Raw genomic sequence first — 23,708 nt, forward strand, 5'->3', positions numbered from 1 at the left:
AGCCACTTTAGGGGCTCCTCGATGCTGCGACCTCTGGACTCTCCCTTCCTCATGTGCCCAGAGATGCATTGCCTCCTCACACCCTCCGCTCACAGGCGTCCAGAGAGACGCCACCCTGGAGGGTCATGGGCGTTGTGTTCACGGGACGCCTGCAGGAGGCGCTGTTCGCATCGGATCCGGAGGTGTGACAGGCCCCGCGGGGCGTGCCCTGGAGCCCCAGAGGCCCACCCAGGAGTGTCAGCTGCCTCCCAGGCAGGGGAGAGGGCCGAAGGAAGGGGCAGTATCAAGCCGGTTTAACTTCAGATCCCTTTGCATTCCCCTTCCCCAGGTCTTGGCTGGAGGGCAGACTGAGTTTAGGGAAAGGGATCCACAATTAAAGCAAAGCATGAAGAGGCCCTGGCCTGAAACCTGCATTGACACGTATTTTGCTTTGCTTTTATTTTGCCCAGGCTCCCTGACCTCCTGCCCAGATGTCCTGCCAGCAGAACCAGCAGCAGTACCAGCCTCTGCCCAAGTGCCCTGCAAAGAGCCCAGCACAGTGTCTGCCTCCAGCTTCCTCTGGCTGTGCCCCAAGCTCTGGGGGCTGTGGCCCCAGCTCCGAGGGTGGCTGCTGCCTGAGTCACCACAGATGCCGCAGGTCCCACTGTTGCTGGCGCTAGAGCTCCAACTCCTGTGACAGGGGAAGTGGTCAGCAAGGTGGGGGCTCCAGCTGTGGTCACAGTTCTGGGGGCTGCTGCTGACCTGAGCTACGAGATTAAGTGAAAATATTTGAGAAAAGAAAGTGCCAGAATGACTGGAACCAGCCCTAGCCTGGTGCTTCTTTGCTCCTGTCCCCTCTGTCCTACTGAGATGTTCCTTCATAAGTTTCAAGCACTCCCCCAGGGGGTTTATCCTGCTGGTCTCAGTGTTTCCCCTCCTTCTTTAATATCCCTGTGTTGTGAAGAATAAAGCTATGTTTTCTCATTGCACCCTCTGTCCAGTGCGTTCCTGTCTTTGCCCTACGGGGGGCTGCCCCACATTGGGTACATAGGCCTATCTTAGGAACAGACACAAGTGGGTCATACACCCCTCAACTCACAAAACCCTTTTAGTGGGGTTGTATATTAGTATGGGAATGAGGTGAGCAGTCTGTCACAAGGTCAAGGACAGAAGCATGAGTTGGGAATAAACACAGAGCTCTGGAAAGCAAAGGGAACTAGCTTACTGGGCCCATTCAGATCCTTCAGAAAACACTTTGGTAGCTCAGCCCTAGGCATGGCAGAGAAGTGGAGAGGCTCCAGACTGGAGCAGGTCCTTGGTCCTCTGGTTCCTCCAACTCCGAAACTGTGTAGTCTTCATGACCCAGGACCACAGCAGCCCCCAGAGCTGTGGCAGCAACTGGAGCCTCCAGAATGCTCTGGTGGGCATGTCAGTGGGATCTGTGGGCCCATGGTGACTCTGGTAGCAGCTTCCTGCAGAGCTGGAACCACAACAGAAATAGACTGGCAGCAAACAACCGAAAGGATACTTGAGGGTTAGGCACTTAGGAGGGGGCTGACAAAGCTGTTAGTTTTTCCTTTCAGGACATCTCAGCTCAGTGATCCCTGGAAGAAATGAAAAAGTAAATCATTGTTTTTTTTCTTTCTATCTATCTCCCTTTGTCCCTCACCATCTTTCTCAGACCCTGACCCAATGACCCTAAGCTCACAGTTTTGCTAACCTAAGGGCAGCAGGGAAACAGGGCCTTGGGCAGGGATGAACTGGCTCAGGGTGTTTGCTGATCAAGGTATTCTCTCTTCCTACTTTGAGTTAGAATCAGAAAAAAGGAGATAGGACATGGAGAGTGATGATGGTGATGGGTTCTACTCCAAGTAACAGCTCTTCAAAATCTAACCCTTCAGTAGGAAATTCAACAATTATTCAGTAGGTGCCGAGATGTTTTCTGATAGAAGGGAAACAAGAAGTCCCTACAACACCCAAATATCTGGCCTTGATTATCAGGACTGTTGAAAACTAATTGTCCATACTATTTTATTCATTAATTAATTCATTCAAACAACAGGAGATGAGGACACAGTTCAGATATATGTTGACACAAAGGACTCAGAAATGTGTAAAATACGATTCTCATCCTTGAGATGCTGACTGACAAGTCAGCAATCCACGTATGAGCTGGAATGATATGGACTATTACATAAGTATGTGGGAAGTCCATGGGACTTATTCTTTGGATGGTAACTCCCGGTTTCCTTGACAAGAGTGAAGTGTTCAGACATTGTCACTAGTATCGTTTGTGGGTGTTGGGTGAGGTTTCTGGCCTGCAAAATGACCTGTGATGGTCCTGTGGTGGCCTAGCTAAAGTGACTAAGAAGAACTAATGGGACCCAAGAGCCAGGAGTCCCTGGTCAGAAGGTTTCCTGGCAGAGGGAAGAAATGAAGCTGCCCTTTGAGAGAAGTTGGATCTGAAAGGGAAGCAAGCTAAGATAATGGAAGGCAGAATAGTGTGCAGAACAAAAATATGAGCACTGGAGTCAGACTCCATTGCCTCCCTCTTTTTAATACTGGGTGTCTATGGAAAAACAAACCAAAAAATAAGGGCAAAATGAACCAGAAATGCTGGAATTAAAAGCAGAGACACCAATTAGCAATCTAGATCTTTGATATGACAGACTTGCAAATCTAGCAGTCTAGATCTGTGACGTGACAGACATTGCTTCAGCATTTACTTGACTGCACTATTGATCAAAGAGATAGGAATGGTTCAGACACAGGGAAGCTCATATCACATCGGGCAGAACGCTTTAGGAAAACGGAGGGATTGAATGATAATTGATGGGAGGAATCGTAAAGTGATTGATAAGAGTGGTAATTAAGTTTATTTCACCAGTGTCTCTGCTGAATATAAATAACAGCTGTTTAATATTTTCCCATTGCATTTAATTTTTTTTTTTTTTAAGTGGAGTCTTACTCTGTCTCCAGGGCTGTAGTGCAGTGGCGCGATCTCTGCTCACTGCAACCTCCCAGGTTCAACTGATTCTCCTGCCTCAGCCTCCTGAGTAGCTGGAACTACAGGCACGAGCCACCATGCCTGGTAAATTTTTGCATTTTTAGTAGAGATGGGGTTTCACCATGTTGGCCAGGAATTAGATAATTATTTGGCATATGTAAATAACTTTGATATCTTTTGGTAAGACATCATTATTGCAGCAATAGTTCTGAACATTCTAGTTCCATAAAGAGGAGCGGCCACCCTCTTCAAAGCTTGATTACGTTACAACCATGACCAAAATATGTGTCTTTTCGAAACACTGTGGGAACATTAATTTTATACTAGGGCTTCAGCAATACATAGAGTGAACTGACAAGAGGGTGAGGATTTGGCTAATACCTATTTGTGGTGGTTTTCAGGCATGGTTCAAAGTTTTTTGACATTCCTTTCGTTGAGAAGTTAGGCCTATGTCCACTTACCTTGAATCTAAGCAGGCTTGTGACTCCTTTAACCAAATGAATATGGTTGAAATATGCTATGTGACTTCAAAGGCTGGGTCACAAAAGGTCATGCAGATTCCAGCTTGTCCTCTTAGGAGGCTGTGTCTGGGGAAGCCAGTTACCATGTAAAAAGTCTGGCTATTCTAAGACCATCATGCAAGAGAGGCCAGATGTAGGTCCTCCAGGTGACAACCCCAGAAGAGGTCCTAGCTGGCATCCAGCATCAAGAGCCAACAATCCGAGTGAGCTTTCTTGGATGTCCAGCCCAGTCAGCCTTCAGGTGACCACAGCTCCAATCAACATCTGCTGAAAAATGCATGAAATGAGAATTGCCCTGCTGAGTCCTTTCTGAATTTCTGACCCATAAAATTGTGAGAAAACCAAGATGGCTGTCATTCCACATCATTTAGTGTGTTGTTTCACACCACTAAGTTTTGGGGTGATTTGTTACGTAACAATAGGACTCCACTGATTTTCTGCCATCAGCAGCTTACCTTCCTCCTTCTAAAGTTGTTGGCTCTGCTGAGGTGCCAATAGCCACTAGATAGCTTTCTCGGTCCCTGCAAAATTCACCGCTTTCATGCCTTAATGTTTTTCCAAAGCTAGGTTTACCTCACCTACATTGACACTTATGACACACAGGGTATGAGAATCCAACTGAATGCAGAGCAAGGAAAATGTCAGTCTGCAACATGCTCAATCGATGTCTGCTCCAAGTAAAAAGAAACTTCATCTGTTCCCATTGTACCTACAATGCCTAGAGTGGCACCTGGCATTGGAGATACTCTCATTATTGGGAGAAAAGCTGAGTGTTGGGAGAGAAGCTGAGGCAGGGCTTGGAATATGTCTGGGGTCCAGGGTCTAAAACCCATCATGGCCTCTGGACTGTGTCTAGACTTTCTGGCTCCTTGCTTCTAGCACTTCCATTATCTCAAGTAGCCATATGTTTCAAAGAAAATGCTAACCATCACAGCTGTAGCTCATTTGCTTGATACATAGCTTCCTTTCAACCCCCACATCCTCACCACCTGTTTCTTTGTTTGATCACCAATAAATAGCGTGGGCTCCCAGAACTCAGGGCCTTTGCAGACTCCATACTAGCATTGGCCCCCTGGTCCCACTTTCTCTCTTAACTTGTCTTTTCTCATTCCTTTGACTCTACCGGACTTCATAGCCACCCCCTCCCCAGGCTGGTGTTGGGTCTGATCACCCCAACACTCATCAAATGTTTGTGCAATCGCAGTCTCTATGCACCCTGAAATGCACACAATTCCTATGAATTTTAGGCCAACTAGCTTCATCAATGCTTGAGGCTTTGCATGTACAACATAGCTTAGTGTGGGACTCAGGTATTCCCATAAGGAGCTTGCCTATCCTTTTTCTTTTTTATACATTATGCGTTTTAATTCTGACTTTTCAAGAGTACTTCCCAAGCATGTCTTAAGTGCACCAGGGCAAGAAGCCTATTACATTGATTCAAGTATACCCAATTATAAGTTTCATATCTCTGTTCACTTTCTCAGAGAACCCTTCTCAGCCAGTTAAGTGATTTGACTAGCAAAGCAGATTTGACTTCAACTTTCAGTCATGGTTCCTTTTGACACTTTTCATTCCAGTTTCTTAAGAAATCATGTGTCCACGGGAGGCTGAGGCAGGAGAATGGCGTAAACCCGGGAGGCGGAGCTTGCAGTGAGCTGAGATCTGGCCACTGCACTCCAGTCCGGGCGAAAGAGCGAGACTCCGCCTCAAAAGAAAAAAAAAAAAAGAATCATGTGTCCAAGTATATTGGAGCAAAACTGATTTCCAGTTTGCCACTTTTTAAAAATGAAATTTTAAAGAAAGTATTATAATCAGTTGAATTTCCAAAGTATCATATAGGTCTTATTCTCTGTCTAAAATGTTCATGCTCAACCTCTGATTTCCCTCAAAACTTTCTACTTTGACTTAGCCACAGCTATATGATTTATTTTCATCTTTCTGAAGTTATCTTGAGAACCATCATGGCTTGGGTTAAACAGCCCCCTGTTTTGCAATATTATTTCCAAAATCCAGCTATCAAAATGAAACAGCACTGATGATTCACATCAATCACTTTGGTTTGAGTAGAGATAAAACACTGTCATATTCCAATGTTGGGACAGGAGCTCCCCAATTAGAGTCCAACTATAATATGGCTGTGTCTCATTATTGATGAGTTCAAAAAGTAACACATGACAGAAAATAATAACAATAATGAGTTCAATTCTATCTCAGATCTCTTAAAAGAAATTTACAGATATGTAATCTATACCCCCGGAAACATTAATCCTGTCTCTTTTTTCTGTTTTCTCAGAGCACAGAGCCTCTCATTAGCATTCCCATCAGAGAAAACTTCAATTCCAATTGCTTCAGAATTTGCTAACTTCAGCTCACCTCCCTCCCTAAAGTCCATTATGTGCAGCTTGATTTGATCGTCATCCTTCAGACCTTTCTGCCTCCACACCCTCCATCCTCTTTGGTCTCATTCTTGTCGATTTTCTGATTCTCTACACCACCCTCAACAGAAACTGTGGGCTCCAAGATCAAATCACTCCTCCCACAGTATCACACAAGAAAAGTCAGGCCTTTGCTAAGAGATTTTCATCAACCTCTCTCAACACCTCCCCTTTCTCCTATACTTCTATCCTCAAATCTCCCACAGGGACCCCCTGCATGAAGAAAAATCTGGCCCATTAATTTTCCAGCCAGAAGCCGGTATTATTCTGGATGAAGGGTGTGCTAGACCTTCAGGAGTTGATGGAGGGGAGACCCACTGAGCAACCTTCTGTGTAGCAGAGTGAAAGACAAGTGAGATGCAGGTGCTGTTCAGAAGCTTTATTTCTCTGTATAATCAGACACAAGTGATAACATTGTCAGGAGGAAAGGAGGCTTCCATAATCTTGGAAAACACATGGGTGGAGTCTTTTGGAAAAAGCATAATCCTTCCCCATGAATGAATGATTAATTAGGATGTCTAAGAAAGGATCGGTCAAGTTAGGGTTTTTCCTTGGTCCTTGAGATACTTGTTTCCTCTAAAGTCGCTTGTCTCCACATCAGGAATTAGGTCAGCAGCAGCCTCCAGAGCCATAGCCACAGCTGGAGGCACCATCTTGCCGGCCACTGCCCCTGTCACAGGAGTTGGAGCTCTGGCGCTGGCATCGATGGGACCTGCCGTGCCTGTGGTGGCTCACGCAGCAGCTACCCTCAGAGCTGGGGCCACCACAGCCCCCAGGGCTTGGAGCACAGCAGAAGGAGGCTGGAGGCAGACATTGTGCTGAGCTCTTTGGGGGGCATTTGGGTGAGGGGTACGTGGGCAGAGGCTGGCACTGCTACTGGTTCTGCTGGCAGGACATCTTGGCAGGAGGTGAGAGCCTGGATAGATAAAAGGAAAAGCTCAACGCAAAAGCTCCAGGCTAGTGTCTCTTCTACGAATGGTTTTATGAAGTCCTAAGACCAGTTGCTTCCTGAGATATACACTTCAGGAATAAAAACAGAAACTGATCTCAAGTAAAACTGGCCTCGTAAGATATTTCCTTCCACTTTTCCCTCTTCCAGAAAAGAATACTGGTGTCTTCTAACTGGGCCCCAAGTCCCCCTGTCTTCATAGAAACACTGATGCAAAAACACCTAATTGAGTAATGATTCTCAGAGAATATCACTGGGCATGTATGCATCTCTTAGGAAGAGTAGAGAGAATGCTGAGAGCCAGGGCTCTGGTGTGTCACAGACTTCCATGCACTCCAAAGAGGTTCCTTGCTCACTGCCCCTTCCCCTACCCTCAGTTGCCCTCTGAAGTCCTCTTCCCGCCATGTGTACATCTGATACCTCTGCTTCCCCCTTCCTTAGTAAAATCTGGGCTTATCTTCCCCAGACATCCCTAGCTGCGCGTCCCCTCTAGATACTTGCCCGATACAAAAGATACTAAGGAGGAGAAGGGACCCAGGCCCTGTCTGGGGCAGTTGGAGCCCACAAGAGAATTAAGGTAGGATTATATGAATAAGCAGACGAAATAATTAAGGAACGTGCAACAGTTGAGATCACAAGACTCATACTTAATATGAAAAATGTAGGTTAGCCCATATTTAGCTTCCCATGGGATGTATGATACTGATTGTAAGCAAATAAAATGGTCCATGAGCAAAAATATATAAGATAATTGGTGAGAGTCATGAAGATGATTTGTTCAATGAATTGCAGATGATGAGGTTAGTGATGGTATTGACATCATGGGCATCACATTTAATGGAACAAACCTTATACATTCTAAGGTTTCTGTAGGATGAAATATAAAGTCTGATTCTTATTTTTCCCATTCGATTTTATAATAGTTTTAGACATGATTTTTTCACTGAATTCATCTCTATTATTATACCTGTACTTTGCTGTTTGTTTCTAAAAAATTAAAGTCAAAAGTATAACAGAACATTATAGTTAAGTTAAATGGTAATTTTAAATAATACATGTTTATGGTAAATGCCTGTTATTGTTCCCTGTACTTGATAGTTTATGGCTTTTAGACAACAAACTCCTTATCAGAGCATGCACTTTACAACTTACCCTCTTTAAAACACGGTGGGAGGTCAGAGGCAGAATTCCATGATTTATTTTGAGATATTTAAGAGAAAGTGAATTGTCTCTAGGAATGTGGCTTGGGAATGGAGGAGGAGGAATAGGATTGACTCTCCTCTCTGATATTCTTCTGTCTGCAGAGGCCTCTTGCTGAAGGGATATTTTTGGGCTTAGCTCCAGGTCTACACTAGGTGTCCATTTCTTTTACATTCTTTAGAACCCACCAATTGCTAGTGCATTGGAAGGAATTACTCATGATGGTTGAAATGTGTACTTTCTCATTCCATACTGGTGAAGCTGAAGAGGGGCACAATCTTTTGAAAAATTCAGTTAAAAACTTACTGGGGTTTAGACTTTGCTGCAAATCTGAACATTCATTTCTCTATATCTTGTGTTTATCATAAGCAAGGCTTGTCCTCCCAACACAGAAAGCATGATAGCCATTTTCCTGCATGAGTTGCAACCCTGAGTCATTGGCAGCTGGGAGAGGTAGGAGGTGGAAGCATTAATCGAGAAAGAAACATAAATCACACATTTTGGGCAAGTTTCAAAGGAACAAAACATCCTTGCCAATGACAATCAATATATCATGTTACCTCTGTTTTATAAAACACAGTGGATGACTGTTAGGCTTTCCTCCAGCCCCATTCTTGACTGCCTGTCTTGAAAGCCACTCCACAAGACCTGGAGAGCGCATTAATCTCCCTTCTACCTTAGTGATTCCTCCTGTCACTCACTGTCCTCCTTCTGAGATCAGGTGTCCACAGTCCTCACATGCACAGGATTTGTCCTGTGCTGACAAACAGTAGCTATAAGATCATGATCTGGTCACTTCCCCTACAGCACAAGGCCACCTCCCTGAGAACGATAAGTCCCAGGAGTCCCATCCTGAGGAGCCTTGGCTTCCGGTGGTCCAAAGACATCAAGGAAATACAGAGACTGCTCTGGCTGGATGAATCCAGGAAGAATTTCATTGATTCTTAGTCATTCCAACTGATACTATGGGAACAGGCACTGCAGGACCTCAGGTTTAGCTCCCTGGAGTGCATTTTGGACATTTCACATCAGCAATGAAGGATGAGTAAACAGAATTCTTCTCCCTTTGCTTAAAACTCACAGTTCCTTCTCCATTCTGTTCCTGCTATGACTGTGACTATTACATTCCATGGCAAGCAGCTAAGTCATTCTTAAGGAAAATGGGAAGCAGTAGCTAGAAAGTGCCACATATCTCCAACATACCTAAGTTTCTTATATGAATTTGAATTTTCCCCTTAGATTAAGTGGTATTTTGAGATATTTACACCTCTCTCTATTTTCCTGAGAAAGCTCTGGTAGGACCCAGTGTGTAAGAAGATGTTGGACTCAAATTTTCTTCTTGTATTAGGATGTTGGCTGAAGTCAAAAGATGAAAATAATAGATGCCTCTTATCCCCATATACTAAAGTAACCTTAGGATAAGCTGCTGAAAATCTCTGCAGGACTTGCTAAGAAAAAAAAATGGAACTCTATTTCTCTGGTTCAGCTATATATTTGGAAGGCTGAACTTTGGTGAGAATTTTTTAGATAGGGAAGTTATTGTCCTGAAAGACAACGTTGTAGTCTCCCCCTAATCTTGTACAGGGGAGGAAAACTGGTTGTCCTACAACAGAGGTCAATTGAAAGGGCAGGATTCACAATGACAGCTTGTAGATGTTAGAGATTCCTTCAAGAAATCTTTATTCCTTTATCCCTCAGCAGAATATCTGCTATGGTAGTAGACTTGATGTTCTAACCTCTGAGTCTATTGTTGAATAAAGAAAAGGAACTGAAGAGATAGAACAGGACGTTGAGACATAACAGCAGATGACATCTAAGAAGGAAGACCAGCTTCCACAGTCTTGCTAGTATTGTGCTCAGGATGGTTTTCTGTTGGGCAGAGAGACCTCATTATCGAGAAAGTATGACTGGTGACAATGAAGGTAGGAGCTTAGGCAGTACCTGAAGGGTTAAATCTGACTGCTCATCCCATGTCCGGAAAGCATGCTGTGAGGAAAATCCTTCAAGATGCTCCAGAAGCACTCACAGAAGCACCCTATAAGACAGCCCTCCTGCAGAACCTGCCACACAGAGGGAGCAGAGATAGCCCTCCTGCAGAACCTGCCAATAGAGGAAGCTAGTGGTACAGTCATATGTATACTGATTTTCCCTCCCCTTTTCCATCTCCCAATACAAAGGAGGAGGAAGGGGTACTCAGGAAAAAGATGGAGAGGTGGTAGTGAATGAGAGAAAGAGCCCATCATATTCCCCTTCCAGCTCCAGTCTCCTGGGAGATACCTGGGCAATGCTTGGGTGCAAGGGAGAATTTGAGTTTCAAGTTTTGTTCAGAATTAAATTTAGCTGGTCTGGACTTTAATATCCATGGAAGTGACTGATGAAATGTGAAATTTCCCTGAGATATTTTCAAGAGAGATTCAACACAGCATAGGAAAAAACAATGACCAGAAAAGACAATGCTTCCTGTTTTTGTTGTACTGACTTTAGAATGTTCAATACACAAGTTCATAGGCTCTTGGGTTTTTATAAGAAGGGGGCAGTTTTGGATGCTCCCACCCTTTCTAGCATCAATCAAATCAATAAATGCCAAGATTCCAGGTCCCCGAGGGCAAACGAGAAGCAAGTTCAGGAATGTTGGGTGGAAGCTTCATAATGACCACACACAGGTACTGTAAAGGCAATTGGAAGTAGAAACTGGGTAGTTACTGGAGATGTGATGGGGTTTGGAAGGTCAGGGAGGAAATCTTTCAGGAAGAAAGATCTTGGAAGATCAAGAGGGAGGACAGGGAGCTGGGTGTTGGATGGTGAGAATATTCATGTGCTACTTACCTGTAGTCCATGGGGAAAAAGGAAAACTCTCTGGGAGGCAATAGAAGACCCTGACCAATATGACCCTTGCCAAATTCCTTTTCTTCAACAATTGCCATCCCTTTTGCCAATTCTTTGCTGCAATTATCTTTTACCATGTTTTCTCTCAATGTTCTGCCTATCCTGAATGTAGGGAGTGTATTGGACATACTAGAAGCATGAAGGATCTGTGCTAGGTCCCAGGCGGCTGCATCACTTTAGTGACAGATACTGTGTGCTCAATGAATATACTTTGGCTCTGAGGGAGGTCTCATCTCCAGGGAGCTTAGAATGGACACAGGTTTGTTCATTGTGGAATGCAAAACTTCAGCAGAGTGGTTAGGGGAAAAGTGAATGGAAGCATTGAAAGAGCTCAATGATATTTGACAGAGAAAATCTGGAGTGGACAAAACAAGAGTGTTCTGGCTGCAACTACACCTGGGCATTCTGTTGAGTGAGGATCTTTCTAGAAATAAGACCTAAGAAGGGATTACTAAGACAAGGATACACTGAGTTAGAAACCAAACATTTGTTGATGCAAATGGCTTTGAAACACAAAAGATTAGAATATATGGTGCATGCCCAATTTTCAGACTATTAAGAGTAAATTCTACAAGGGCATTCCCATCCTTATCATCTTTACTAATGTTACTTGGGAATTCTCCACCAAGGAGATGCAGAGGTGAGGGAGGAGGAAAAGCACCACACTGGGAAGAGGCTTGTCTCTTTGCTTCACTGGATCATCCAGCCCTGCTCCACTGTGGTTTTCAGTGCCCTGGTCACTGCATGAGTGACAGCATCCAGAGGGCTGATGCTGTGCCTAGTGGGATGTGTAAAGCCTGTAATGGAGCGTTCTCCAGAGCTGAGGCTATGACAGCCCCCAGAGCCGTGGCTCAGTGGGAAGAGACTGCAGTGGACACTGAGGAGCATGTTTGAGTACCCACTTTGAGGGACATTGGGAGAGGCTTGAAGCTTCTCCTAGTTTTACTTCCAGGATGTCTTGGGAAAAGTATAATGACTATAGATGAAGTAAAAAGAGAGATAATAATAGGTAATTGTATTAATTTTTTAAATTGGATCTTTTTATACTTATTTCAAAGCATATGTGTCTTTGAATCCACAACTTAGGAAAAATTTCCGAGCAGAGGAGAGCAGGAAATAGAAAGTAGCTTGGGTTGAGGTATCCTGATTCAAGTGAGGACTGAGCAAACCTTGGAGCTCTTTTTCTATTTTGTTTTGCAGGCAGCAAATGGGTGGTGGGATTGGGAGGGATGAGAGTGTGGGTCTTGTTTAGGAGTCAGTTTCTTTGCCTTTGTAGCCCCAAGGCCTCTGCATCTCCATGGCAAGTGTCAAGAGTTTTGAGGAGAGTGGGGATTCAAAAAACCCCATGACTATTCACATATCTGTGCCTCAGTCTTTCTGTAGGTCTGCAATTCTTTATTTTTCATTCATTAACATCATTCCTTCTTTAAACAAGTTATATTGAGATGGTGACATTGTGCTGGGCAAAGCATATTCAAGACTGAAGAAGACACCATCCCTACCTCTTAGGCTGATGGAGTAGTGAGACTGACAGATAAGTAGAAAACTAAGCCTGAGCCAGGCGGGGGTGCTGGAATACAGTGTGTGGGGTTCCCCAGGCCTGAAGTCATGGTTTTGGGGCATTAGTCCCTTTTGGTTCTGTAGTGACTCTGAATAAATGATGAATCCAGATAGTGTCACCTGCTGTCACTTGGGATTGTTGATGGGATGAGTAAGATGTGGAGCCTGTATCCATCCAAGGACAGTAAGCCCAGGCATGGCAACTAAGAGAAATTTGTGGACCCAAGAAACATCAAGGAGGTGCCCAGGAGAAAGAGACAATGCTGAGGTCGAGGTAGAACGGGGCTGAGGGGAGCACTGGGGACATGTACAATCTCAAAGGTAGAATAATTTTCTCATTAAGAGCATCTGTTTTGGAGACAGGAACTTCCAGGTTTTACTCTTTGCCTGCTTTTCCTAATAGCTGTATTAAGGTAGAGATGTCTGAGGCAAAACGAATCTGTTTATATGAAGGCAAAATGACCCAGGGATATCACAGGTAAATTCAGAGACAAGTATAAGAAATCTACAACGGCTTCGGTAATATGCATCATGGATTAACATACGTTTAAGTAACCTTGTGTCAGGATCTTAGTGACTGTAGTATTGATTCTAAGAGACCCAGGGAATTGGATGGGATGACTAAGAGAGATTTGTCCACACAGAAATGGTAATTGATGGGTATGATTATAATGAGGTTAATATGATCACCGTGAGCACCAGACACGAAGTGGACCAAGGTTGTAGAGAGAGCACTAAACTCTATAGTATTTGTCCAATGCATTTATTATAACAATAGATATATATTTTATCCTGAATCATGACATATTAAAAGTATATAAAAATGGAATACACAAGTAAGTTTCAAACATATCCTAAAATTACAAGGTTTTGATAAAACATTATTATTGCATTAAATGTGTCTGAGTATCCTGATACAGGGAAGGATACAGGTGTGGCCATTTTTTTAATGTGGTCCATACATTATAGCCAAGTACCAAACAGAAGCAATTTCAAGATACCTGGGTGAATGGGGTTGTTCACTGAGAACTGGGAAATGAGAAAGGCACTGGGAAGGGACAAGGACTTTTTAACTGTAAACAAACATTTCACCATTGGAATCAACCACCTACCCCTTGCCTCACTAAGCTCTTACCTTCGGTGTGGAAGCAACCAGACATTGAATGCCCTTTTTGTGTTCACCCAAACAATGATACCCAGTTCTTAAAAGTTTGCCCATGATGGATGCCTTCACTGGATTTAGCCACCCTTTACCAGCATCTGTCAAGTGCTCCAGAGTGGGAATTCAACTGAATATAGAACCACCTTTGTCTAAATGTGCTGTCAGGCAAGGAAATCGGAAAACGTCTCTAATGGACCCACTGGAACATAAGCTCCCTAAGAGGGGACTCCGTCTTGTTTCAAACTGATCCAAGTACCTAGACCAGTGCCACATAACTATGAGCAGATAAATTATGAATGAATGGGTGTTGGACTTGGTCTACAAGTCATAACACAAAATTCTTTATGTCTCCTAGGCTGATTTTATTCAAGAATTTCTCAATTTTTGAGTAGCAAGTGGTTGTAGAAGTGAATCAAAAGTGTATATAATAGGCTTTTATAAGTCCTACAGCTGTGGTAACTTCTTAAAGAAATCTTTCTTAGCCAGTTGAATGACTAAATGATGAATCCAGCCTGAGTAAATGATGAATCCAGATGGTGTCACCTGCTGTCACTTGGGACAGTTAATGGAATGAGTAAGATGTGGAGCCTGTATCCATCCAAGAGCAATAAATCCAGGAGTGGCAACTAAGAGGGATTGAGCTGGGCAGTTGATCTAAACTCATCAGAGCAGTTCTGACATCAACTTCCTCATAGGATCCCTTTGGGTACCTTTTTCACCCCAATGAGTTAAGAAAATGAATGTCTATGAACACAGAAAAGGGGAGTAATTTTCATTTCCCTATTTCCCAAGAGTTTGGGAAAAAAGCTTCTAAAATTTAATATATTCACCTATTACTGGATACATTAATTTCTCTCTTGTATCTAGCCCTAAACTACTCTTAAGATCTGCTCTTTCACTTTGGCTCAGTTTATGAGACCTCCTTGGATTACTAGTATTTTCCTGATGAGCACCAAGGCTTGAATTTTTACTGAGTCTTTCTCCAGTTCATTAACATTCTCAAAATTGGTAGTGAAAGTGAATTGTTCTTTTAAGGCACATCAAGAATAATGATTTTAATCCTGTGGTGCAGCTGAATACTACTCTGAGTCCAAACTCTAGGAGATGAACTCCTTAGAAGTGTGATTCATATGGTTTGGTGGTTTAGTGATGTATAATTCAAACAACAAAATACTGTGGACTAAAATAATTACCAAACAAATCCACTGTTTACTCACATCTCTTAAAACATTTTAGAAGAACTCCAAACACCACAGCCATCAGGAGCATAGGCTTCTCAGCAAAACTGCCAAGGTTTTCATGGCAGCTGTTGGGAGACCCTGGACACTCATTCCATGATGATTCTCATCTGTAAAATGGGACAAGGGTTGTACCTAACTGGAAGGACTGCAGTGAGGATTAAATTATTTACTGTATGTCAAGCCACTGGCACATCATGAGTAGTATACAAGTCATTGGCCCTATGAATATATCCAGTTTACAACTCCTGCAATGATTAGGTTTTTATTTTTCTTGCTTCCCCTAAGTTCCTCTCAGTGTGTACCTCTGCAACCATCTCCATCTCTCTCCTTGCACCCATCAACTATTCACCTTTCAAGGATCCCTTCCTACCTCCTCAACACCCAGATCTTCCATAGAAAAATAAGGTGAATATTCCTCCCTGCAGCAGTGTGGCCTTCTGCAGCCTCTTTCTAGCAGCAACACATAAAGTCCTCATGGTCTCCCTATGAGTGGAGAGAAGTGTTGTCTCTCATTCTTATCCTGTGAAACATTCAGTCTGGGAGATAAGGAGTGAGACAGCAATGGAGCAGCCTTGGGAGGGGCAATATAGAAATGTAGGTGGGAAAGGGAAGCTTTATTTTTTACAGAGTGAGACATAAGTGCTGCTAAGCACTGACCAGAACATGGGTGTGGAGACAACCATGAGGGACACCCAGGGAGACTGCTGGAGATCACTGACAGCCCTCATTAGGATGAACTCAGGAGCTCAGACTGTGGGCAGGAGGTTAGGAGTGGGTACATCAGACTGAGGTTAATCCTGGGCACTTAGGGTCTCTGATTCCTCTAAAACTGCTTATCTCAATGCACTGCCAAGGTCAGCAGCAGCAGCTAAAGCCCTCCAACAGCTGCAACTGCCAGTGGGTAAACTCACAGCAGTCATGTGTCTAATGCCTGTGCCAGTGGAAGAGACAGCACCTGTGGTGGCTCAGGCAGCAGCTACCCCCTAAGAGTAAAAGCAACCCCTGGAGCTGTAGCCATAGCAGGAGAAGACAAGAGGTGGACATGGGGCTCGGACTGGGTGGGTAAATCTGGGAGCCTTTGGAGGCTATCCCTGCTGCTGGTTTTGCTGACACGAAATCTCACAAAGCATCAATGACTCTAGAGAGAATGCAATAATGCAAATGAATCTTTGTAATGTCTCTTCTCTGATGGGTGTACTTCTGCACTAAGAAATATAGGGAGAAAATGAAAATCAATTTGGAGTTAGTTTATCCTGGAAAGATGCTCTTTTCTCTTTGGTCACCTGCTACAAAATGATACTAGGTCTTTTCTAATTGAGCACCTAAGGTGTCCTATCTCCATGTAATCACAGAGGAGAATAAACTTGTTTGGGTAAAGCTTCCTTGATGATGTCTGGTGAGATCAGTGCATCTCTCAGAACACATATAGGAAGAAGATGAGAGTGTGCTGAAGACTCATGACCTTCACAGTCACAGGACACCTGAAACATCCCGGAAGGGTGCCCATTAATCCCACACTCTTTCTGCTACCTCCATCCCAGACCCTCTGCTTCCTTCTCCCCTGATGGAAGCCTGGGTTTGTCTTCCTAAGTCTTCCAGCTCCAGGTCCTGTCTATAGCTTGACATCCATCTGATTTCATGGCAGCAAGAGAAAGCTTATTCGAAAAAGTCCATGGTCTGGGAAGCCCAAGATAGAGCTGCTAGATTGTGAGGGGCAGCATGAATGGGTTGCTCGGGGAGGTGACAGCACCAAACACCACAGCCGAGGTCCAGGCCTTCACCGTCTTCCCAGCAACAGGATGACATGTTTGACACAGGAAGCCCTGGTCCTCACTTGTACACCTCCCACCCAGGCCTACATGTGTGCTCAAAATATGTCATGCTCCATGCATTGTGGTGGAAGGTAGAGTTAAATATGACACATCACCTGACCTATAGAAATTGACTATCTAACTGCACAGGCAGTCAAGTAAACAGGGAGCCTGCTTCCATGAGATAAGTACTGCAATGTAAATGACTACCCACAAAGTCCATGGTTCTTTGCCCACCTACTTTTTTCTGTAATGTTCCCTTAGGAAAATCAAGCACCAAATGTGATCAGCACTTGCTGTTGGGGTAGTGACTGAGTTAAAGATGCTGGACATTCAGAATGGGCTGTGTGTAAAACAGATGGAAGCGTAAAGTCAGCCGAGATGAGGACTCTTGAGAGACTCACTGGTACCCAGGAAGTAACATAGGGCCCTGGGCAAGAGAGGAGGAGAGCCAAATGAATACCCGATTGAGGGGCAAATATGGAGAAGGAAAGTACAACAATTGGAAGGCCAAGAGTCACAATAAGCACATTACAAAAGGCATGACCTTCCATCAAAATCCAGGGAATGTGTGCTTTTTATTTGAAGACCATGAAAACACCAAGGGAGGAGTCGTTCATCTGCTTGGACTCGAAATGAAGTTCTGCAAGCATGCATGATAATGGATGGGCTTGATGAAGATGACTTTGGTATGTGTGCTGCTTTTGAGGTTGATGATAGTGCTGGGTACATCTCATGTAATGGAACTGACCTGATCATGTCTATATTTTGGGTAGGGAGAATTGATGCAAACTGAATGCTATTTTCCCTGTGAATTTCATTTTAATTTTAGATACATTTCTCATTCAATTAATATCTAATATTAAATACCTTTTGCTAGATATCTTTCAAGATAAATTAGTCAGGCTGTAACCAAACTTTATCCATATTTAAATTAAATTATAATTGTCAATGAAAATTAAATTGTGTTCACTATCGGGGTTATAATTTTTGTCTTCACATTCTGCCTGACAGTCCACTCTAGTGAACTGAAATAGTGATGCCTGTGGGAGCATAAAGGCACTGGGCCATAGGAAAGAGGGTGGCTCCGAATGTGGACTGGGGAGAGGGTAGATTTAGCTATTGATATTCTCAGCAGCCTTTTCCTGCCTCCATCACATGACCCCTGTCTCTGTCTTGGAAGTATTTTCAAGAATTATCCCTTGAACTGCTTTTGAGTGGCCACTTCACTTATAATGTTAAGGGTTCCTTCAGTGGCCTCTGTCCTGCAAAGAGACATTTACAAGAGATGGACCAAGGACTTTCTCATGGTAGCCAGATTGTGGGGCTGAATATAGCTGAGTGGCCACTTTTGCTTCTTAAGAGTAAAATCTGTAGTCATTGGGATACAACAGAGGAGTAAGTTCTGAAGTTTCAGAACACCCCAGAACTGTAGTGGGGGCCCCTTTCTGTTCCTATGGAATGCAGCAGATGTCCACACATGGCTTTCTCCGCAGCCCCAACCCTGGCTTGGGAGGCTCTATACTTATCCTGGTGATGGTGCCCATCAACCTTTCCTCCCTTCCATGAGGGGCTCCCAATTCCTGGCTCCTCTGTCATCAAAGCAAAAACTACACAGGTCTGAGGCTGTGCAGCCGTCCTGTGATGACAGAGGGTTGGCTGAGAGACCACAGTCCAGCTACTTGCCCAGAGCATGAGGTCAGTTCTCTGGGGTCACTTCTACCAGGGGTAACACACTTAAGTCTCTGGCTTTCTAAGGTCCTTGGAGGTCAGGTGACAGGAGAACCTGGCCTGGATGGATACATCCTGGATAATTTCCTAACAAGTGAGACACCACTGGTAATGAAAACAAGAAGCTTTATTTTTTGGCAGGGTTAGGCACAGGGAACTGCCAATCCTTGGCAGGGGCAGGGATGAGGGAACTGTGAGCTCCTGGACATCAGACAGGAAGCACCTTCTGGGGACAGCTTGGATACTCAATAGGAACACCCCCAGCTCAGCTTGTGAAAGCCAGAACAAGGTATCTGGAAAAGCATGCATCAGGATGGGGCTTTTCCTGGGCCCTTGGGATTCTTGTTTCCTCCAAAGATCACTCATCTCATCATCAGGATGCAGGTCAGCAGCAGCCCCCAGAGCCATGGCCACAGCAGGAGCCCCCACCTTGCTGAACACCGTCTCTGTCACAGGAGTTGGATCTCTGGCGCCGGCATCGATGGGACCTGCGGTGTCTGTGGTGGCTCAGGCAGCAGCCACCTTCAGAGCTGGGGCCACAGCCCCTGGAGTTTAAAACACAGCCAGAAGAGGCTGGAGGCAGACACTGTGCTGGGCTCTTTGGGGGGCACTTGGGTGAGGGGCACTTGGGCGGGGACTGGCACTGCTGCTGGTTATGCTGGCAGGACATCTTTGCAGGAATTTTACCTTGAACAAAATAATAGAAACATTTGAGCACAGAACCTTCAGATCATCTCCTTATTTTAGGGTTTGTCACACACTGACACCCTTGATGAAGCCACTTTCCAAGCCAATATCTGTGGGAGAGAAATGGAAATGTAGTAGAGGGAACCCTACACATGCATTTGGATAAAGCATCCTCAAGAATGTAAAATGGATCTATGTGCATTCCTGACAACATGCTCCAAACAAGAATGTGAAGGAATACTAAGGTCCTGTGGCTTTTGCAGTTCATGAGTTCCTGATATGTACCTTAGAGGCTCCTTATTCACCATCACCTCCCCCACTGCTGCCCACTGTGGGCCTCTTTCTGATGGTTCCATTTCAGTTCTAGGCCTCTCTTTCCCAAACACTCCCAGCTGAGGGTCTGTCCCCTGCTGACCACTCACCAGATGCAGAGGAGGTAGGAGAAGGTGGTTGCTCCTAAGGATGCTGTGGATGAGAAGCCTAGGGTAGGAGCCCTTTTATCCCGTGCAGCGTACATGATGCACAACCTGAGTATGCTGCTGCTTTCACAACCAGGCAGGTGACAGCACCAGATACTTCCCAGTTGCCTGCTTTCTCAGCATGTGCCTAAAGGTGTAATAAGACGACCCCATGTGTCCTCCTGGGCACATGCCTAAAGATTTAGTAAGATGGAAGCAGGATGTCCTCGTGACTGTGGAAGTACAGCTCTGTTTGTTTCACTTATTTCAACAGTAGTAGTATGGAGATGTATTGGACATATTTCTTCCATTGAGTACCTTGCAGCCTAAATGGACTATCACTCAGAAAAGTAAATATATTTGATCTGATGAAATAAGCACTATCACGGAAGTGTTTTAAAAGACTTCAAGCCTAAGACCACAGCGTTTGTAAGTCAGTCCTCCATTGCACTGATGGTCCCAAAGGGTAACGGTGTTCAGATGTTCTCCAGGAATGACAGCTGGACACACTTACCATTTTTTGTAATAAGAACAATGTCTACTCTTTTAGAAATTTTCAAGAATACAATACATTGTTATAGTCATCATGCTGTACAATAAATCTCCTGAACTTATTACTCCTGCCTCATTGAAATTTTGTATCCTTTGACCAACATCTCCCCAGTTCTTCCCCACTCCCCAACCCAACCCCTGATAATGATCATTTCTACTTCTATGCACTTCACTTTTTAAGATTCCACATATAAGTGAGATCATGGAATATTTGTCTTTCTATATCTGGCTTATTTTACTTAGCATAATATCTTTCAGGTTTATCCAGGTTATCACAAATTAGAAACTTCCCTTTTTATATAAGGCTGAATTGTATTTCATTACACTTATATATCATGTTTTTTTATCCATTTACCCACTAAAGGACACTTAGGTTGATTCCTTATCTGGCTGTAGTAAACAATGCTGCAATAAATATGGGAGTGCAGATATCTCTTCAAAATAGTGATTTCATTTCCTTTAGGTATATACCCAGTAGTGGGATTGTTGAATCACATGGTAGTTTCATTTTTAATTTTTTAAGGAAACTTCATAATGTTTTCCACAATGGCCATACTACTTTATATTCCCACTAATACTGTAAAAAGGTTCCCTTTTCTCCAAGTCTTTGCCAATACTTGTTATTTCTTGTCTTTTGATAATATCCATTCTAGCAGGTGTGAGGTGACACTGTGTTTTTAACTTGCATTTTCCTGATTAGTAGTGATACTGAGCACTTTTTTATACATGCTGTAGACCATTTGTATGGCTTCTTTTGGGAAACCCCCTGTGCCCATTTTTTAATTGGTTTATGTGTTTTCTTGCTATTGAGTTGTTTGAGTTTCTAAAATATTTTGGATATTAACTCCTTATCAGATGTGTAGTTCACATATATTTTATCACATACTGTATAGGTTGTCTCTTCACTCCATTGATTGTTTCCTTTATTTTGCAGAAGCTTTTTACTTTGATGCAACCACATTTGTCTATTTTTTTATTTTGTTGCCTGTGCTTTTGGGGTCAAAATTCAAAAATAATATTTGCCCAGGTCTAATGTCAAGAAGTTTTCCCCCTGTGTTTTACTCCAGTAGTTTTAAAATTTCAAGTCTTATGTTTGAGACTTTAATACAAAATTAACATACAGAAATCAGTAGCACTTATATATACCATAAAAAGCTATCCAAAAAAGAAGTTAAAAATCCAGTTTATAATATCATCCAAAAAATACTTAGGAAGAAATTTAACCAAAGAGTTGAAAGATCTGTATACTAAAAACTATAAAACATTGAGGAAATAAAATGAAGACACAAATAGAAAGATATTCCATGTTCACAGACTGGAAAAGTGAATGTTGCTAAAATGTTCATACTAGGGGAGATGTTAGAAATATAACAGAATAGGAATTCTCTGACTCCAATAGTCCCACCACAGAAATCCAACTAGCAACCAACAGCAGACAAGAATACGCTTGTGAATATCTCAGAACTTGAAATGAGGCACAGACATCCCCTTGGACCACAGTACTGAGAAAAACCACACACACAGGGCAAGAGGAGGTTTTACTTTGACCACACTGTCCCTCCCCCAAGCCAGCACAGCATCACACATAAGAGGATTCCCAGGGATGGGCGCGGTGGCTCACGCCTGTAATCCCAGCACTTTGGGAGGCCGAGATGGGCAGATCACAAGGTCAGGAGATCAAGACCATCCTGGCTAACACAGTGAAACCCCGTCTCTACTAAAAGTACAAAAAAATTAGCTGAGCGTGGCGGTGGGCACGTACCTGAAGTCCCAGGTACCGAGAGGCTGAGGCAGGAGAATGGCATGAATCCAGGAGGTGGAGCTTGCAGTGAGCTGAGATTGCACCACTGTACTCCAGCCTGGGCGACAGAGTGAGACTCAGTCTCAGAAAAAAAAAAAAAAAAAAAAAAGAGGATTCCCAGAACCCATGACTTTTACAGAGGGAAGAGAGAGTTGAGAATGAACTTTCAGCTTTCCCACCATTCTGGGATCCATCGCACAAGAAACTCTCTTGTCTTATCTCACAGGAAACATTAGCAATGTTTATTTAGAAACTAAGAACGGGGTGTTCAAGATGTCGACCAAGAATTTCCGAGTCAGTGATGGGGACTGGATTTGCCCTGACAAAAAATGTGGAAATGTAAACTTTGCTTGAAGAACCAGCTGTAATCGATGTGGTCGGGAGAAAACAACTGAGGCCAAGATGATGAAAGCTGGGGGCACTGAAATAGGAAAGACACTTGCAGAAAAGAACCGAGGCCTATTTAGTGCTAATGACTGGCAATGTAAAACTTGCAGCAATGTGAATTGGGCCAGAAGATCAGAGTGTAATATGTGTAATACTCTGAAGTATGCTAAATTAGAAGAAAGAACAGGATATGGTGGTGGTTTTAATGAAAGAGAAAATGTTGAATATATAGAAAGAGAAGAATCTGATGGTGAATATGATGAGTTTGGACGTAAAATGAAAAAATACAGAGGGAAGGCAGTTGGTCCTGCATCTGTATTAAAGGAAGTGGAAGATAAAGAATCAGAGGGAGAAGAAGAGGATGAGGATGAAGATCTTTCTAAATATAAATTAGATGAGGATGAGGATGAAGATGATGCTGATCTCTCAAAATATAATCTTGATGCCAGTGAAGAAAAAGATAGTAATAAAAAGAAATCTAATAGACAAAGTCATTCAAAGTCTCGATCTTCACATTCACGATCTTCATCACGCTCATCCTCCCCCTCAAGTTCAAGGTCTAGGTCCAGGTCCCGTTCAAGAAGTTCTTCCAGTTCGCAGTCAAGATCTCGTTCCAGTTCCAGAGAACATTCGAGATCTCGTGGTCGAAATCAAGATCCAGCTCCAGGTCCCACAGGGGCTCTTCTTCCCCATGAAAAAGATCTTATTCAAGTTCATCATCTTCTCCTGAAAGGAACAGAAAGAGAAGCCATTCTAGATCTTCTTCATCTGGTGATCACAAAAAAAGACGAACAAGATCACGGTCACCTGAAAGCTAGGTGATTGGTGAAAACACTAAACAACCCTGAGCCCAGGGTCAACCCCTACAGACCACTACTTTACCCAGACGCCATAGGTCATCTTCTGGATCATCCCATTCTGGTTCCTGTTCCAGTTCAAAAAAGAAATAATATATTAAAATTTACATCTTTAAAAAATCCAGCTCAGTGCATGAAGCATATTTTTAAAGAAGTTAGTGTCTTACTTGGTCAGAAGTGCTAAATCTGCTAGTAGAGGTGCATACCTTTCATTGCTTTTCAAAACAATACAGCTGTGTTTATTTGTGAAGTTAAAAGTAAATAGCATTTTAAGCCATAGTGTCCCAAAATAGATGCTCTGTCATTCATTATTACAATCATTTGCTTCATTTATAACAAAGTACTTTGCTTCCTAATTTAAACCTGTTTTTCTCATTTTCAAATACATCCTGTCCATTGGCTAAGACAGGATTACTTAGGCTTGCCTGAACTTTGGGCTTGGAGGCAAGACTGGAAACTAGTTGGAAACATACTTATGGAAAAG

At 43.4% G+C, this 23,708-nt stretch overlaps 2 protein-coding genes and 2 pseudogenes across 2 annotated transcripts; 2 read left to right on the forward strand and 2 right to left on the reverse strand.

Moving 5' to 3' along the window:
* Nucleotides 1-470: 470 nt before the first annotated feature.
* LOC117076745 lies at nucleotides 471-740 on the forward strand (annotated as a pseudogene).
* Nucleotides 741-6,551: 5,811 nt separating this feature from the next.
* On the reverse strand, nucleotides 6,552-6,839 carry LCE3B (late cornified envelope 3B). The gene is given in 1 exon segment (XM_033195675.1): nucleotides 6,552-6,839. A coding segment is annotated over 1 exon segment (288 nt).
* An 11,752-nt stretch (nucleotides 6,840-18,591) lies between these two features.
* Nucleotides 18,592-19,642, reverse strand: LOC117075105 (late cornified envelope protein 3C-like). Its single transcript, XM_033197169.1, has 2 exons — nucleotides 19,592-19,642; nucleotides 18,592-19,169 (listed from the first exon to the last, which is right to left on the reverse strand). Exon 2 carries the CDS (start codon nucleotides 19,150-19,152, stop codon nucleotides 18,868-18,870), a length of 285 nt encoding a protein of 94 aa, XP_033053060.1. The 5' UTR covers nucleotides 19,153-19,169; nucleotides 19,592-19,642; the 3' UTR covers nucleotides 18,592-18,867.
* A 2,605-nt stretch (nucleotides 19,643-22,247) lies between these two features.
* Nucleotides 22,248-23,211, forward strand: LOC117075593 (annotated as a pseudogene).
* Nucleotides 23,212-23,708: the final 497 nt, after the last annotated feature.

Source organism: Trachypithecus francoisi, unplaced genomic scaffold, assembly GCF_009764315.1.
Source record: "Trachypithecus francoisi isolate TF-2019V2 unplaced genomic scaffold, Tfra_2.0 Lachesis_group5, whole genome shotgun sequence".
Taxonomy (NCBI): Eukaryota; Metazoa; Chordata; class Mammalia; order Primates; family Cercopithecidae; genus Trachypithecus; species Trachypithecus francoisi.

Coding starts and splice junctions, on each gene's coding strand:
- LOC117075105 (XM_033197169.1), bottom strand. CDS start 19,152: ATGTCCTGCCAGCATAACCAGCAGCAGTGCCAGTCCCCGCCCAAGTGC.